Here is a 16,580-nt window from a genome sequence, read left to right on the forward strand (position 1 = left end):
GTGGGGCAGTGGAATTAAATCCTCATCAGGGTTTGCAGCACTGCTGCTTTAGCATCACTTAAAAGCAAAGAACTGGGATAATTTCACTTTAATAAACTCCAAAGGGGTTATTCCTAACCCAGAGAGGCAGTGGGATAAACTCATCTTTCTGCTGGTTACCTCAGCTCCAGCACTGATCCCACTGCTCCAGTGCCTTCCTTTTCACATTCCTAAGGCTTTCTCACCCTCCTCAGGGGGAGAAAGTAAAAATTAAAAGCTTTTACATTTTTCTTCCTGTCATTTTGAGCAGGAAAACTTCTCATTGTTCCATCAGTCCAGCAGCTGAGAGTGGATTGTTTTGTTATATTCAGATTGTGCATGCTGGAGAAACAAACATGCTGGGAGGGGAGTTCTTTAATGAGAAACCCTAATTAAACTGGAAAAAGAAGTGCTTGTTCCTTCTGCACAGAGAGAGAAGAACAAACAGCATTTCTTCAGGCTGGGTCAGTCCTGCAGAGGGAACTGTGGCAGCCCAGGGCGCTGCCAGGGGAAGAATTCCATGGATGCAATCCAGGCTTTATCCAGAAGTTCCCAGTTTAATGGCCAAAGAACAGCAAAGGTTCCTGGCTTCACTCTCCTTCTTCCAGAAGGGAAAATAAATCCCCCTGGCCCCCATGTGGTTCCTTGTGCCATGGCCATCTCCATTCCCTGGATCCCACATCCCTCCCTGAGCTGCTCCGGCCTCTCTTCACTGCTCCCCTCATTAAACACAATTAGTGGGGTGTGTGGCAAGTGATTAATTCCCAGTGAGTTCCCAACCCTGTGCTCCCACAGAAATAATGGGGAGGAAAGGTTAAAATCAGATTTCTGCTCTTGGATGGTTTTTATGGAACAGCTGTTCCTGGCTGGAGAGGAGTTCATTGTGGTTTCTCTCCATTAATGTGAGACACATTGAAAACAACTGGGCCAGATCAATCAGTGCCAGGCTCAGTCACTGTCACTGGGGTCTGTCCCCTTCATGGGCACCTGGACATGAGGAGCAGAGGGAAACTGCAGCCAGGTGCTGGATCTGTGCCCCAGCAGCAGCTCAGCCTTTGGGAGGAGTGGGAATGAGAGCAGAGGGATTTGGGATTGGCTGCACATCATGGCCTGGGCAGGGTCGTGCTGGGAAAGGTGGGATCTGACAGGCCCCACTCACCTGTCACAGGTGAGCTGTCACCTGGGAGCCATGGATTGGGATCTCATCCCTCAAGGATCCATCAACTGTGACCTCATCCCTTGAGGATCCATGAATTGTGACCCAATCCCTTGAGGATCCATGGACTGTGATCTCATCCCTCGAGGATCCATGAACCATGAATTCAGTGCTTGAGGATCCATGGACTGTGAGTTCATCCCTCAAGGATCCAAGGACTGTGAGTTCATCCCTTGAGGATCCATGGATTGTGAGTTCAGCCCTCAAGGATCCACGGATTGTGACCCAGTCCCTCAAGTATCCATGGATTGTGACCCCATCCCTTGAGGGTCCATGGACTGTGATCTCATCCCTCAAGGATCCATGAACTATAAATTCAGTGCTTGAGGATCCATGGATTGTGAGTTCATCCCTCAAGGATCCATGGACTGTGATCTCATCCCTCGAGGATCCATGAACTATAAATTCAGTGCTTGAGGATCCATGGACTGTGAGTTCATCCCTCAAGGATCCATGGATTGTGAGTTCAGCCCTCAAGGATCCATGGATTGTGACCCCATTCCTCAAGGATCCATGAATTGTGACCCAGTCCCTCAAGTATCCATGGATTGTGACCCCATCCCTTGAGGGTCCATGGACTGTGATCTCATCCCTCGAGGATCCATGAACTATCAGCTCAGTGTTTGAGGACCCATGGACTGTGACCCCATCCCTCAAGGACCCATGGACTGTGAGTTCATCCCTTGAGGATCCATGAACTATGACCCTATTGAGGACCATGTTGGGGACAGGTCCTCCCTCAAGGGCCAGTCACCCAGGAGGGGTGGCAGCAGGTCCTTTCCTGGGCTCCAGCAGGAACTGGTGGCTTTCATGGCACTGCTGGGCAGCACGGGAGCAATTCCAGTGAAATTGCTTTTTATCAAGGAGTGATCATCCAGAAGGGAAAATGGAGGGCACTTTGTAGTGCAGAGGAGTGGAGTGTAAAGCACTTCACCCTGCCCTCCTCCTGGGAGCAGGGAATGAATTATTAACAGGATTTATCGCCTCTGTTTCCTCATCCCAGGGCACAAACCCTCACAGAGAAACGGAAATGGAACCACAGCTGTGGCTCCTCTCACCAAACACAGCAGTTACAGCAGGAAAAAATACTGATCAGGAGATTTTTACCTCAGGAAAAGCCTCAGGAGAAAATGGGCTCCAGTTGAGTCCGTGCCCGAGATGCTGCTGGGCTGGTTTGGGAGCCAGATCCCAACCCAGCATCCCACTGCTGCTGCAGGCCGGGCTCCTGGAGTGGGGAATTCTGTGCCCTTCCCTGCTAGGGATGGCCCTGCCTCCCTGCAGTGTTTTGGGGAGAAATTGCAGGCATTTGGGAGGCTGAGCATCCACCTCCTCCCTCCAGGACTAAAATCCTTTGGGGTTTCCCTGAAACCTCTCCTGGAAACAAAGCCAAGCACAAACCAAGCCTTACTCCAAGGCAGAAGGGAAAGGAAAGGACACAAATCCCAGTGGGAGCAGCAGCAAGGGCAGGAGACACAGAGGTGAAAAGTGACAACAGAGGCAAAAAGTGACCACGGAGGAAGCAGCTGCTCAGGAGGGAGGGCAAAAAACAAACGGCAGCAGGAAGGAAGAGAGGAAATCCAGCCACATGAAGGAAATCCTGGGGGATTCCCAGCCCAGCATGGAGGGGATCCCATGGCTCGTGGCCCAGCTGGCTCCATTCCTCCGCTCTGCTCCTCCTTACAAACCTCGTGGATCTGTTTGGTTTTTCCACTTCAGCCTCCTGCACAGGAGAGGGACCAGGAGCATCCTGAGCCAGCAATGCCACAGGAGCTGTCCCTAAAGGTTCTGGGCTCTGGATCCCCAGGCAGGGATGGGCTGGTTTGTCATCCCAGCACTGCCTCAGCTGCTGCTTTCATTGCCTACAAACAGCCACACAAGCAGCAGAACTGGGATGGGATGGGATGGGATGGGATGGGATGGGATGGGATGGGATGGGATGGGATGGGATGGGATGGGATGGGATGGGATGGGATGGGATGGGATGGGATGGGATGGGATGGGATGGGATGGGATGGGATGGGATGGGATGCCCCTGGAAGCCACTCAGGGTCCAACTCCTCCCAAAGGCTCTCCCAGCCCAGCCATGAGCTCACCAGGAACACGATGGGGTTTAGCTCCAGGCACTGCCATCCCTGAGGAGTTTCCAGCATTCCAGACCAGCTCACCTGCCCCGTGGAAACAGCAGCCCAGGAGATGCCTGGTTTTGGGGTGTCCCAGGGCCAGGAGCAGCAACAGCCCCGTGCTGGGCCCCTCTCCCAGCCCCAGCAAAGAGGCACCGAGACGCTCCCAAGTTAAACTCTCCATTTATTGGAACCTTTTACAAAAAACTCAACATTGTGCTCGTGTCGAAGGAGTGTTCCTTGTCTCTCAGTTCCTGTTGGATTTGAAATCCTGGCGCTCACAGCACCGTGGGCACAAGGGGAGGGCAGGGGCCGTGTGACACGGGCGGGGCCGGGGCCGTGTCACCTCAGTCGTTGCTATTTACAGCGGGAAAGGCCTCGCTCCGTGCCCGGGGGAAGCAGCAGAAACTCTGGAAGAGGGAAAAGGTGCAGCTGCCAAGAGCCCTTCCCGTCTCCTCAGGGCTGGGATGGTGGAGGCCACGTGCCCCAGGAGCTGGGATGGATCCTACAACCAAACCTGAGCTTTGGAGTGACCCTGGGATTCCCGAAGATCCCGGGAGAACGATGGGTGGGAGCAAGGAAGGATGTTTGGGATGGTGGCACGGGAGGGAGCACTCTCTGGAAAAGCTCCCTCTCCTCCCTGGTGGAGGGGCCTCAGGACAGCTCAGGTGCTGGCATGTCTCAGGAGCAGAAAGCTGGGCTGTGAACGCCAGTCCTGTACTCCAGGGGGTTCCGTGGTGGTTGGGATGATTTGGGAAAGAGCTGCAGCAGTAGGACTGGGAGGGGCAGCACCAGCCCTGTGGCTGGGGAAGATGTTCCTGCTGGCATTTCATTTCCCCACAGAATTCCACCCCTCCCAACGCTGCTGCTGCCCAGGTATCTCCCAGGAGCAGCCTCTTTACCCCTTCACCCCCAAATCCTTCCCCTTTAGGGGTGCTCAGCAAGGAAGAATTCATCCCATGTCACACAGGGAGATCCCACTGCACATCCTGTCCCTGCTCCAGCACAGTGGACAGGGGGACCCTCCCAGCAAAAAAAAAAAAAAACAGCTTGGGAAAAGGCCAGAGAGGGAGGAAGAACAGCTGGATTTGTTCTGCTGATTCCTGATCTCAACTGGCCTCAAATCAAAACTCAGCAAGGGAGAGCAGAATTCCCAGCCTGGGGCTCCGACACCCTGAGCATCCCGAGCCCCAGGGCACCCTGGGAATGCCACCTCTTCCCATCCCATCCGTGCTCCCCCAGGCTCTCACTGGAATAACGCTTCCCTTTGGATTTTGGAAAGGCTGAAGGCTGCTCAGCAGTGCCTGGTGGATGAAGTGCAGCCTGTGCCCACATCACTCCGTGCTCCAGGAGGGCTGGGAAGGCAGAGCTGGCCCCAAGCCTGGGCTGCACCTGAGCCACGGCATCGCTGCTAACGAACCCCACTAATGAGCGTGGAATTAAAGCCCTGGAAGAGGAGCTCAGGCCCCTCAGGAATGCTGGAGCTGACACAGCTCCTGACAAGTGCCACATTTCCACCCCGGGCAGGGGCAGAGAACCCTCCCAGGTGTTCCAGGGCCTTGCAGGGGTCTCCCATGGCATTTTTAAGCAGACTGAGACTTCACGTGCTGCATTTTGGGCATCTGATGTTAAAAATTAAAACAAAAAGGGAATGGAAAGGGGGGAAAAAAATAGGAAAAGATTCCTTGATCCATGTTTTGCTGTGGTCAGTGGTGCTGGTGAAGGCACGAGCCATGGGCTCTGCTGGGAACAGGCTGCTCCTCCCCTCCCCACGGAGGAAGTGTCAGTGCTGACAGGAAAACCTGGGGAGAGGAGTTTGGAGGGCCCCAAAACGTGGTGCAGGAGGAGCATGGGCAGGGCTGAGCTTGGGAGTGAGCCCAGGAGCTGCTGCTGGACCATCCCTGCTCCCACACACCAGAGACACACCAGGGGTGACATCCAGGGACATCGAGGTGACCACACAAGTGCCACTTTCCCACCTACCCAGCAAGAGCTTCTCCAGGCTGCTCACAAACATCTGGGATGTGCTGAGGGAGAACAACACGTGAGGGCCAAGCTCTGCCCTTCCCTCCTGTGCTCCCCTCGTGTCCAGCTGGGCCTGAGGCAGGATGGAGCAGCAGCTGAGCTCGGGTGGTCACAGGCTGACAGCATTTTGCTCTGGGGGAGAGGAACCAGCTCCAAACCCACACTGTGAACGTGATCCCAGCAGCATCACACTCTGGGAAGCTCCTGTTGGGATTAAACCTCGGACACAGCCCAAAGCCAGGCTGTGAGGATGGGCTGGGGTTAAGGCAGCTGTGCTGAGGCCCATGGCAAACCTGACAGGGGTATGGAGCACTCTGGGATGGGGATGAGGCAGGGTGGGAATCGCAGCTCTGGCACACCCAGGCTGAGCACAGAGAAGGGTCAGAGCCTCCAGGAGCCTGGGGCACCCCCAGCCCTGGCTGTGCTGCAGGTGGATCTTCCCTAAGCCCCAAACACACTCCCTGTCTTTAGAGGATCAGCAGGACGAGGTGGAAAAGACACTGAGACAGCAGCAACTGAACCCCCCGGGCTGCAGCACAGGAACAGCCAGAGCTGGAGCCAGGAAGGACCATCCAGGCCAACCTCACCCCTCTCCAGGGGCTCAGGGTGGGGAGCAGAGCAAAGGGCTCCTCACCAGGTGACACTGAGAGGCCTCAGTAGTAGCCACAGGGCAAGAGAAGCCAGGATCTGGTGGGTGGGAAGGGCTGTGCCATGGCAGGAAGGATGGGGACAGCAGTGGTAACAGGATGCTGCACCCAAACACCTCAACCTGGCCTTGCTACAGTCCCCTGGGATGGGCTGAAGGGTCCAGAGGGGGAAATGGGGTGGGGAGAGGGGAGGGAAAAGAAAAGAAAACAAAAAAGCGCCTTATGTGGCAAATCTAAAACACTTTCATTTTAAATAACAATAATTATAATTAAAAAGAACGGCTGCCCTTGGCTAGCGAAGGGGCAGAGCCAGTGGCCAGGGAGCCATTCCTCAGTGTACGATCCGTGGGTGTGTCCTCACAGCAGCCCTGGGGTCCCATTCCCTGTCCGGGTGAGTCGCCGTGGGAAGAGGGAAGAGCCCGTCCCAATCCAGGCTGGCCCGTTTGCCACAGCCTTCTGCACTCACAGCCCACCAAAGCAGCCCCGTGGCACCTCTCTGGGAGCTGCAGCGTCCAGCTCTCCCCGCTCTAGATGAACTTGAAGCATTTGGTCTTGTCGTGGGGCAGGCGGGTCTTGAAGAGGACCGAGTCGACGCGGAACTGGGTGTAGAGCAGGGGCATGTACCCGTACACCTTCACAAAGAAGTTGATGCACTTGTGCCGCTCGTGGAAGTGGGAATCGTCGTGGGAAAGCGCCTGGGGGCAGCCGGGGCAGCGGAAGGTCCAGCGGGACGTCACCTGCCAGGATGGACAGAGGTGTCAGCGCCACGCTGCCCGCAGCCCAGCCCGGGCACGGAGGGAACCTCGGCGTGGGATGAGTCGGAAGGGAGCTCAAAGCTCATCCAGTCCCACGCCCTGCCATGGCCAGGGACACCTTCCACCATCCCAGGGTGCTCCAGCCTGGCCTTGGACACTGCCAGGGATCCAGGGGCAGCCACAGCTTCTCTGGGAATTCTATTCTAGGGCCTTCCCACCCTCACAGGGAACAATCCCTTCCCAATATCCCATCCATCCCTGCTCTCTGGCAGTGGAAAGCCATTGCCTGAGTTCTGTCACCCAATTCCTTGTCCCAGGTCCCTCTCCAGCTCTCCTGAAGAGAGCCCTGGAAGGGGCTCTGAGCTCTGCCTGGATCCTTCTCTTCTCCAGGTGAATCCCCAGTTCCCCCAGCCTGGCTCCAGAGCAGAGATCATCTCTGCCATGGGCAGGGAACCTTTCACCAGACAGGGAATTCAGCCTGATTAATCCTGTAATGCCAAACCTCAGTTCACCTGCTCTGTGGCAGGGATCCAGCTGATGCCAAAGGCTGAGCTTTCCCACTGGAGCCAGATTTCCCTGGAGCAGACACCACCCACTTCCCAACCAGAGCTTCTCCAGCAGTGCCAGCCCTGGGACGACGCCCTGGCTGTGGGTGCTTTACCTTGATGGGAGGTTTCCTGGTCAGGTGGGACACCAGGAAGTTCATGGCGATGTCCTCGCAGTTGATGTACTCGTCCACCATGTCCCGGATGGCCTGGGGCATCACGTAGGAGTACAGGTAGGCGTAGTACTGCAACAGGAAAGGCACAGGGTCCTCCAGGTGCTCCACAGGTGACAGCAACACGTGGGACACATGTGGGGTGTGGCTGACTCAAAACTCAAGGATCCCAGTGGAGACGTTCCCCATAACGGAGTTAATCCCGCACCGCTGCAGCCACAGCAGCAGCAAATCTCCCACAGCCACCACGCTCTCCTGGAAGCTCAGGAGTTGAGGAATGGGGGTTCCAGCCCCCTCAGATCCCACTCTCTGCTGCTGTGGATTCAGCACGGCAGGAACAGCCACTGGAGATCCTTCCCAGGGCACTCGGGCCCAGGTTCTGGCTGTGTTTCAGTCTGGACCAAGTGAGGGGCAAGGAGCAGAAAGCTCCCACATTTGTCCTTAAAAACCCACAACGCCCCAAACCTGCAGCCTCGGCTGGCTGTGAGCAGGAAGGGGCGGCCCCGGGGAGGTCTCACCTTGTGGAAGAAGGCAGCACCAGTGAGCACCATGGAGAGCTCGCAGGAGTAGTTGGAGTTGTAGAGCCAGGACTGGTGGGGGATGTCCCAGGCGTGGTAGCGCCCCGGGAAGCCCACGATGCGATCCCTGGCCTCTCTCCACACCCTGCAAACACAGAACTGCCCATGAGACACAGAGCTGGGAGCCCACCCAGAGGCTCCTGAGGGATGGAGGGGTCTGTACATGAAGGAGTTTGGCAACAGCTTACCCAAGGAATTCCCAAAGGGCAAAAAGGAAAACTGTGTTAAATGTGCTCCTGTCCCAGAGCACAGCCCAGCTGCTCGTGCATGGGGAAAGGGCTCCTACTCCATAAATTAGGGATTTTGTAGCTCATTAGGGCTGTTCTGGAGGTTTAAAAGAAAACTAAGGCCAGAGCAGCCCAGGCTCAGCCTGGGAGGAGCCCAACATCTCCTGGCCTCTTCCCCAAATCGCTGGGACTTTCCATCTCCCAGCAGCTCAGTAAAGCCAAGATAACATCAACCTCCCTTAAGGAAAGCTTTAAGGTCAGGTTGGACAGGGCTTGGAGCACCCTGGGATAGCAGAAAGTGTCCCTGGCCATGGCAGGGGGTGGGACTGGATGAGTTTTGAGGTCCCTTCCCACCCAAACCATTCCAGGACTCTGGAAATTCCATAATTCCCTAATTGTGTGAAAAGCTGCTGAGATGCTGAAGACCCTGGTGTCTCCTGAGGGAACACCTGGATTTCCAAGGTGCTGGCTCCTCATCCCAAACTGCAGCTCCCTGGGCACTGGCCCCAACAGGAAAAGCCTGCAGAGCCCTGAGTGCCTCCCTCACCCTGACACGTGCTCCCAGTCCAGCCTTGGGAATGAAATCCTGAATTTTGCAGGTGGAACGTGGGATTGCTTAATGTTCTGCTCTCATCTGCAGCTCACGCTCCTCCAGAGAAATCCCCCAGGAGAGCTGCAACACTGGCTGCAGTAATTAAGGAAAAGTCAGTGCCTGATGCCTAAGCTGGGAAACAAACCCAGCTCCCACAGGCAGGGCTGCTGGCTTCCTCTGGCCCTCCCCGCTGCCCAGGGCCCAAGCTGTGACTCCAGACTGCATGAGAGAGCTCCCTGTGGACACAGAAGGCTCTCCCCTTCTTGCCAGGCACAAAACTGGGCAGTAAGTGCCATTTTTGGGGTTTTTTCTCTCATTTGGATGTGAGTTTCTCCCACAAGCCCTGTTTTGGGAGAGCTACAGGAGGAGAGCAGCCTGAGATTCCCTGAGCTTTCCTTACACTGAGGGAGCTCAGACGTGTTTGCTGTTCAGTCCTCCACTCCAATTAATGAAACTCCAAGAGAATCCCAAGGAATCAACACCACCAGCAGCTTCCCTGGCTCTGTCCTCCCCCCAGCACTTGTTTGCTGCAGCTCCCGTCAATCCAGGGTGATTGTTTAGAAAAGCTGGAAGTCAAAACCATTTATTCCCTTTCACTTCTCCCACATCTTCGCTTTCTTATGAACTTGATGCTTTTTCCTTCCCAGCTCAGCCACAAAAATCAGGATTTCTCTAGAGAATCGTTCTGGGGGTGCTCAGAAAGCTGCCTCCAGCTCCCTCCTGAGTGACAAAAACGATGCTTTTGGCCCCAAAAATCAAAGCCTGGAGCAAAGTTTTGACAAAGCACAGTTGCTGTGGGCAGAGGTTCACTCCAGTGCCAAGACTCCAGCAGCTCCTGGGAATGTGTTAACACAGGGAGGCTTTGTGGGAACAGGGTGTCTGTAAGCAGGGATATGAGTGAGATTAACACAGGGCACTTAATGACCTTCATTTGATGCTCTCCAGGGCTAATCAGCAAAACAGAGACCAAAAAAGGGGAGAAAACAGCCCAGTTTGGATAAAGAGCCTGGAATGGGGCAGGGAAGGGAAGCCAGGAATCCTGACGCCTCCTCCTGCACTTTAATCCCTCTCACACCTCATTTCTCATCCCTCTGAAGGAGCCTGGTGGGTTTCCAGGCATTTTGTGCCTTTTAATCCCCCTCCCAAGCAGGTTTTGGTCCCCATCTCCCACCCCCAGGCAGCTGCTGGGTGTTCTCCAACTGGGAATGGCAGCCCCTGCTCCTTGTGGCACCCTCATTCCCCAGCAGCAGCTCCTGGCAGGGAGGGAGCTTTGGCTGCAGGAGCTGCAGGAGCAGCTGGCACAAACCTCCCCCAGCAGGAGCCCCCTCATCCCTGTGATCAGGAAGCTTCTGCCAGGGAAAAGTCAAGAGAAAGCTGGATGGTGGAGCAGAACTGGGGGGAGTGAGAGCAGCAGCCCCGGCCTCTGCTGGGGGACATCTCCCTTTGCTGGGGGACATCTCCCTTTGCTGGGGGACATCTCCCTTTGCTGGGGGACATCTGCCTCTGCTGGGGGACATCATCTCCCTTTGCTGGGGGACATCATCTCCCTTTGCTGGGGGACATCATCTGCCTCTGCTGGGGGACATCATCTCCCTTTGCTGGGGGACATCATCTCCCTTTGCTAGGGGACATCATCTCCGTTTGCTGGGGGACATCTCCCTTTGCTAGGGGACATCTCCCTTTGCTGGGGGACATCATCTGCCTTTGCTCGGGGACATCATCTCCCTTTGCTGGGGGACATCTCCCTTTGCTGGGGGACATCATCTGCCTTTGCTGGGGGACATCTCCCTTTGCTGGGGGACATTATCTGCCTCTCCTGGGGGACATCATCTGCCTTTGCTGGGAGACATCTCCCTTTGCTGGGGGACATCTCCCTTTGCTGGGGGACATCTGCCTTTGCTGGGGGACATCTGCCTTTGCCTGCTCTGCCCAAAGAACTGTCACACCCCAGTGTCACACGGAGCAGAGGGTGGCAGCCACCACCACCACGTGAGCATCATCCTGGCCTTGCCTCTGGCTCATGGACGGAGTGAAAGAGACTCTTGGATTTCTTTTCCAGGCTCTGTCCACCCTAGCAAGCCACAGGCCTTAAAACCATTCAGGGACCATTATCAGCACAGCAGAAACTGAAGAGTTTTTGGGTTAAAAAGTGTGAGAAATGGGGTTTCCTCACTGGCATCGGGCTGCCCACCCCATTAATGCGTGTTCCTCCAAGGAGCAGAGCTGGGAAGCCACGGGAAGGGACGTGCCAGCCCTGCCTGTGCCCAGCTGCTGCCTGGGCGGGTGCTGGCCGGGGGGAGGAGCAGTCTGCAGGGAGGGCTCACCTGAAGCCGAACATGATCTCGTCGTGGCGCAGGTGGGCGTCGTCGTCGATGGACAGGATGGCCTCGGTCTCGATCTCGTCCCAGGGCAGGAAGCGGTTGTTGAGGCTGTTCTTCTCCGTGCGCACCACCTGCGGGGACAGGGCACAGCGGGGACATTCGTGGGGCTGCTGTGGTGGCCCTGACACCTGCGGGTGGCAGTGACATTTCTGGGGCTGCAGGGCCCAGGGTGGGGGGCTGGGGCTGTGCCAGCTGTGGTGCCCTGTGGGAACCCAGGACATCCCTCTGGCTGCCCTGGAGGACTCGAGATCCTGGCAGGGGGCTCAGAGACCTTGGCACAGAGTCACAGACACCTGTGCCTTGGATTTTAGCCCATTTTTTTGTTTAGAAAAAACAATTACCAACTTTACATGAAGATGTACAAGCCACAAGGGTTTGAATAGAATGTTAGTGAATTTGTCACAGGGTGAAAATGTAGAATTTTGAGGTTTTAGAATGGGAGCTCAGAAGCCAAGATGGAGGGATTTGGGGCATGCCTTGTCCTTCCTTCTTCTTAGCCTCCATCTTCTGGGTGATGGTGGCACTTTTGGACTGGTTTAGAGTAGAGACAAACTGTCTAGCATAAGTGATAGGTATTGGAAAATTATTGTAAATAAAGTACATGTAGTTTTTAGCATATAAAGCTAGCACTGCCCTGAGGTGGTCAGTGTGCCACAGACTGACCTGCTGAACAGACCTCAGCAGGCCAGAGGAAGAATATTACAGATAACAGCAAATAAACAGCCTTGAAAACCAGAACAGAAGAATCCTGACTCCTTCTTCAGCTGCCGGGCTGGGAAGAGACTCCCTGACACATCTCGGGCTCATCCTGACCACAGAGATTCGAGAGTGGCCCTGACAGCTGCGGGGGGCAGTGACATCAGTGACATTTCTGGGGCTGCAGGGCCCAGGGTGAGTCTCAGGTTTTGTGTTGCTGAAATGGCCCCGAGGTATTAAAGAGTCTTTTTTTTCCCAGCCCCGCGACCGTAAAAGAAGCCGAGGTTCCTCAGCTCTGGTTCTCAAGGTTGTTTTTTTTCTCTTCTCTAATACATTGTCTTTCTCCAGCCTGCTGAGGTCTGTCTGGCAGGTTGTGGCACACTGACCACCCTTGTGTTAGCTCTTTATACTAAAGTGTTTTCTTTCTAGACTAAAAACTACCTGTACTTAATTTACAATCATTTTCCAATCCCTATCACCTATGTTAGACAGTCTGTCTCTACTCTAAACCAATCCAAAAGTGTCACCATCACAGCAGAAGATGGAGGACAAGAAGAAGAAGAAAGAACACGCCCAGATTCCCATCTTGCCTCTTGAACTTCCATTCTAAAACCCCAAAATTCTACTTTTTCACCCCGTGACAAAGTCACTGTCATTCTACTCAAACTCTTGTGGCCTGTAACTCTTCACACAAAGTTGGGAATTGTCTCCATGGGCTAGGATCAAAGGCACAGGTGTCTGTGAGTCTGTGCCAAGGTCTCTGAGCCCCTGTCAGGGTCTCGAGCCATCCAGGGCAGCCAGAGGGATGTCCTGGGTTCTGACAGGTGAGGGTTTGGGGCTGGGGCTGTGCCAGCTGTGGTGGCCCTGAGGACCTGCAGGTGGCAGTGACATTTATGGGGCTGCAGAGCCCAAGGTGAGGGTTTGGGGCTGGGGCTGTGCCAGCTGTGGTGGCCTGCAGCAGGCTGAATTGCTGCTAGTCCAGGGTAAGGAAGCAAAAAGGACCTCTGGATGACATCCCCAGATGTTTTATTCAGCTGCCTGGTGAGATGTTCAGGCCCCAGCACCCACACACAGAGTCTGGGTGTGCCAAGGGGCCTGGGGTGACCCTGGTCTCGGGGCAGCACAAAGGTGAGGGCCAGTCAGGGAATAGGGAGGAGTGGCTCAGGGACATGGGAACAGACACAGGAACAGGGGAAGGAGCCAATGGGGTCTAACAGCTTTTTGAGGGAAGCTTCTCGTGTCTCCCTAAACCAGGGAATGTCCCCCAGGGTGTCCACAGTGGCCCTGGGATGGGGAGTGCTCCGAAGCCACGGAGTGTTGGCTCAGTCCAGCAGCAGCTCCAGCACTTCCCCCCTCCCAGCCCCACAGCTGTAAAATCCCACTGAATTTCCCCCTCTTCCAAGAATCATAGAACAGAATCGTGGGGCTGGAAGGAACCACCAGGATCATCCAGTCCAATCCCTGGCCCTGCACAGACCCCCCCAACAGTCCCACCCTGTGCATCCCTGAGAGCCTTGTCCAAACACTCCTGGCAGCCTTGGGAACATCACCATTCCCTGGGGAGCTGTTCCAGTGCCTGACACCCTCTAGGGAAGCACCTTTTCCTGATATCCAGCCTGACCCTCCCCTAGAACAGTTTCACATCATTCCTGACAGCCCCATCCACCCTGGATCCTTTCCCCTGCTCTTACACTTTCAGCCTCCCCTGGGCTGCTCCAAAGTGTCCATCCCACCTTTCCCACCCCATTCAACCCCTCCTGCCCTTTCCCTGCCTCTGCTCTGAACAATCTCCATTTAAAAATCAAGCCCAGCCTGGTGAAAAGACCAAAGCATCACAGCAACAGAACTCCATGAAATAAGATTACATTTGATCCCACAAAAAAAGCCCAGGCTGAAACCATTAACAGTGGAAATATTTGTATCGGGATCTGCATGACAGCTGGGATGATGAAATTCCCATGGAAAGCCAGTCTTGGAGCTTTCATCTGCTGACAGCTCCAGGGGGGATGGAAAACTCAGCAGAAAGATGTGAATGTTGCACTGAAGAGCCATCAAAAGCACCAACAATTTACTGCAAGTGAGCAAACTGGGCAGCTCTGGGCTATGGAAAGGCAGGGCCAGAGCTGAGCTGGCAGCATTCCCACCCCAGGAGCTCTGAGGTTTCATCAGGACATGGAAAAAGCAGGGACAATGTCGGCACAGGACTCCTGATCCTGCTCCTTCCCAAGGTGGAGAGGCATCACAAAACTCAGCTCGGTGTCTGGCTTGGCTGAAGGGTTATCCAGAGCCAGCAGATGCTCCCAGGGGTTTCCTCTCTGCCTGGGAACTGCTGGAAAAGAGGATGCAGGGATCAGGGTGGGGATGGGGTGAGGAGGGAAGCAGGAGGAGGCAACTCCACACTCCGTGTTCAGCTCTGGGGTCCTGGGCACAGGAAGGACCTGGATCTGCTGGAGTGAGTCCAGCCTGGAGAAGGGAAGGCTCCAGGGAGAGCTCAGAGCCCCTTCCAGGGCCTAAAGGGCCTCCAGGAGAGCTGGAGAGTGTCACCATCACATTTCCTGAAACATCTCTTTGCCCAGGATTCCTCTGCTGGGAAGCTGAGAGGCCTCAGAGAAAAAGGAAAACAAGAATTATCTGATTGCTTCTCCTGTGTGTTGCTGCTTTGGAAAGTGTTTGGACACAGTTTATCCAAGAGGTGGTTGTTTCACTGGTTTCTGGTGTGAGAGTTTTGACTTTCTGGCCAATCAAGGTCAAGCTGTGTCGAGGCTCTGGAAAGAGTCACGAGTTTTCTTTATTATCTTTTTTTTATCTTTTAGCCTTCTGCCTGTATCCTTTCTCTATTCTTTAGTATAGTTTAGTAGAGCATTCTTTTATATAATACAGTTTCTTAAAATAATAAATGAGCCTTCTGAGAACATGGAGTCAGATTCATCTTTCCTTCCATCACCTGGGAACCCTGCAAATACATGAGGAGAGGGACTTGGGACAGGGGATGGAGGGACAGGACCCAGGGAATGGCTTCCCATTGCCACAGGGCAGGGATGGATGGGATATTGGGATGGAATTCTCAACTGTGAGGGTGGGGAGGCCCTGGAAGAGGTTTCCTACAGAAGCTGTGGCTGCCCCTGGATCCCTGGGAGTGTCCAAGGCCAGGTGGGACAGGGCTTGGAGCAATCTGGGATGGTGGGAGGTGTCCCTGCCCATGGCAGGGCTGGGATGAGATGGGCTTTAAGGTTCCTTCCCACCCAAACCATTCTGGAACCCACACGAACCTCCTGTGAGCTCCAGGGCAGAGGAGCTGGCACTGGGAGAGCTCTGCCAGGAGGGTGTCCTGTCCTCCTGCAGACAGCCAGAGTGGGAGGATCCCCCTTTCCTCTCAAACACCAACGCTGCTCCTTGGGAATTGCCTCCCTTCAGCTCCCACCCTGCCCTGGTGGGTCTCACCCCAAAGAGCCCAGAGGTGCCATCACCAACCCTCTCTCTGTCCTTTTCCAGACTCTGAGCTCTCAGTCTCTCCCCCAGCACTGCTTTTCCTGCCCTTCCATCATTGTAATGACCAATTTTGCCACAACTTTGTTCCTTCACGGTCTCGAGCCAAGAGCTCTGTCAAACCCCCAGGGAAGATGTTCCCAAGGCCCTGGCAGCACGGGGACTCAGCAGCTCTCCTTCCCAAGGAGATTCAAACAGTGAGGAGGACACGAAATCAGCCAGAGAACAACAAGAGAGACCCCAGCCCACCACCAGCCCCCACCTCCCCTCACAGCAGGGGCTCCAAACTCAGAGCACAGCACCAGTGGTGGGACCTGCACCAAATTCCAGCTCCTCCAGCCTCAAACCCACCCCAGACTGTGCCCTGCTTGCCTTATTTTGGTTGGTTTTGACTTTTGTTTGGGACTAATTCTCTTTAAAACCCTTTGCCATCAGCTAAAAGGCCCAGAGCTCAAAACCATGAACCCCCTGAGCAGTTTGCAAAGTTTGGAGACACCTAAAACGCCTCCAAGCACCCAACAGACCACGTCAGAAGCTTCTTCTCCTTTTAGAAAATCAGTTCCAGGTGATTCAGTTCCACAGCCTGGGATCTGTTTGACTGAGGAGCACAAAACCACACCAATCCATGACATCCATTTCCTGCCAGTATTTTGTTGTTCACACACACGCTGGACAAAAAAGCCACAGAGAAAACTAAACCAGAGCACAAACCCAGCAATAATGTCCTTTTACCAATACTTTAAAACTTTATGTTTTTATACATAACCACACAAAAAAAAGCAGCAAAATCAATACCTTCCAGCAGTCTCCTTGCTGGTGAGGCTTCATGCTTAAGCTTTAAATTGTGTCACATATCACTGGATGGTGAAAACATGAGGAATGCCCGTGCCCTTGGAGAAGTTCTGACAGCTCAGCTCAGTGAGCTGGATTGATTCCTGGGCCAAGAGCAAGCTCTGCAAGAACCTGGGTGCCTCATTGCTCATGTCAGGGCTCTGGCAGGGGAAAGAAGCCTGGAGGATGCCCTGAGGAGAGCTGGGTAATTTGGGGGGACACTGAATGAGCTCTCAGGACAAGGATCTGCTCCCACCTTTGCCAAGGTGAGAGATTCTGCCCCAGTGGGA

General features: G+C 54.7%; 1 protein-coding gene across 9 annotated transcripts in view; it reads right to left on the reverse strand.

Moving 5' to 3' along the window:
* Positions 1 to 6,246: 6,246 nt before the first annotated feature.
* EXTL3 (exostosin like glycosyltransferase 3) overlaps positions 6,247 to 16,580 on the reverse strand; it is a 136,138-nt gene continuing 125,804 nt past the window's right edge. For all 9 annotated transcript variants that reach the window (XM_059843132.1, XM_059843134.1, XM_059843129.1 and 6 more), the window contains 4 exons: positions 11,221 to 11,348; positions 8,018 to 8,162; positions 7,443 to 7,571; positions 6,247 to 6,763 (listed from right to left, as the gene is read on the reverse strand). In XM_059843132.1, coding sequence (XP_059699115.1) covers positions 6,554 to 6,763; positions 7,443 to 7,571; positions 8,018 to 8,162; positions 11,221 to 11,348 — 612 coding nt within the window. In that variant the 3' untranslated portion in view covers positions 6,247 to 6,553. The remainder of the gene's footprint in view (positions 6,764 to 7,442; positions 7,572 to 8,017; positions 8,163 to 11,220; positions 11,349 to 16,580) is intronic.

This window comes from Haemorhous mexicanus, chromosome 3, assembly GCF_027477595.1.
Source record: "Haemorhous mexicanus isolate bHaeMex1 chromosome 3, bHaeMex1.pri, whole genome shotgun sequence".
Classification (NCBI taxonomy): domain Eukaryota; kingdom Metazoa; phylum Chordata; class Aves; order Passeriformes; family Fringillidae; genus Haemorhous; species Haemorhous mexicanus.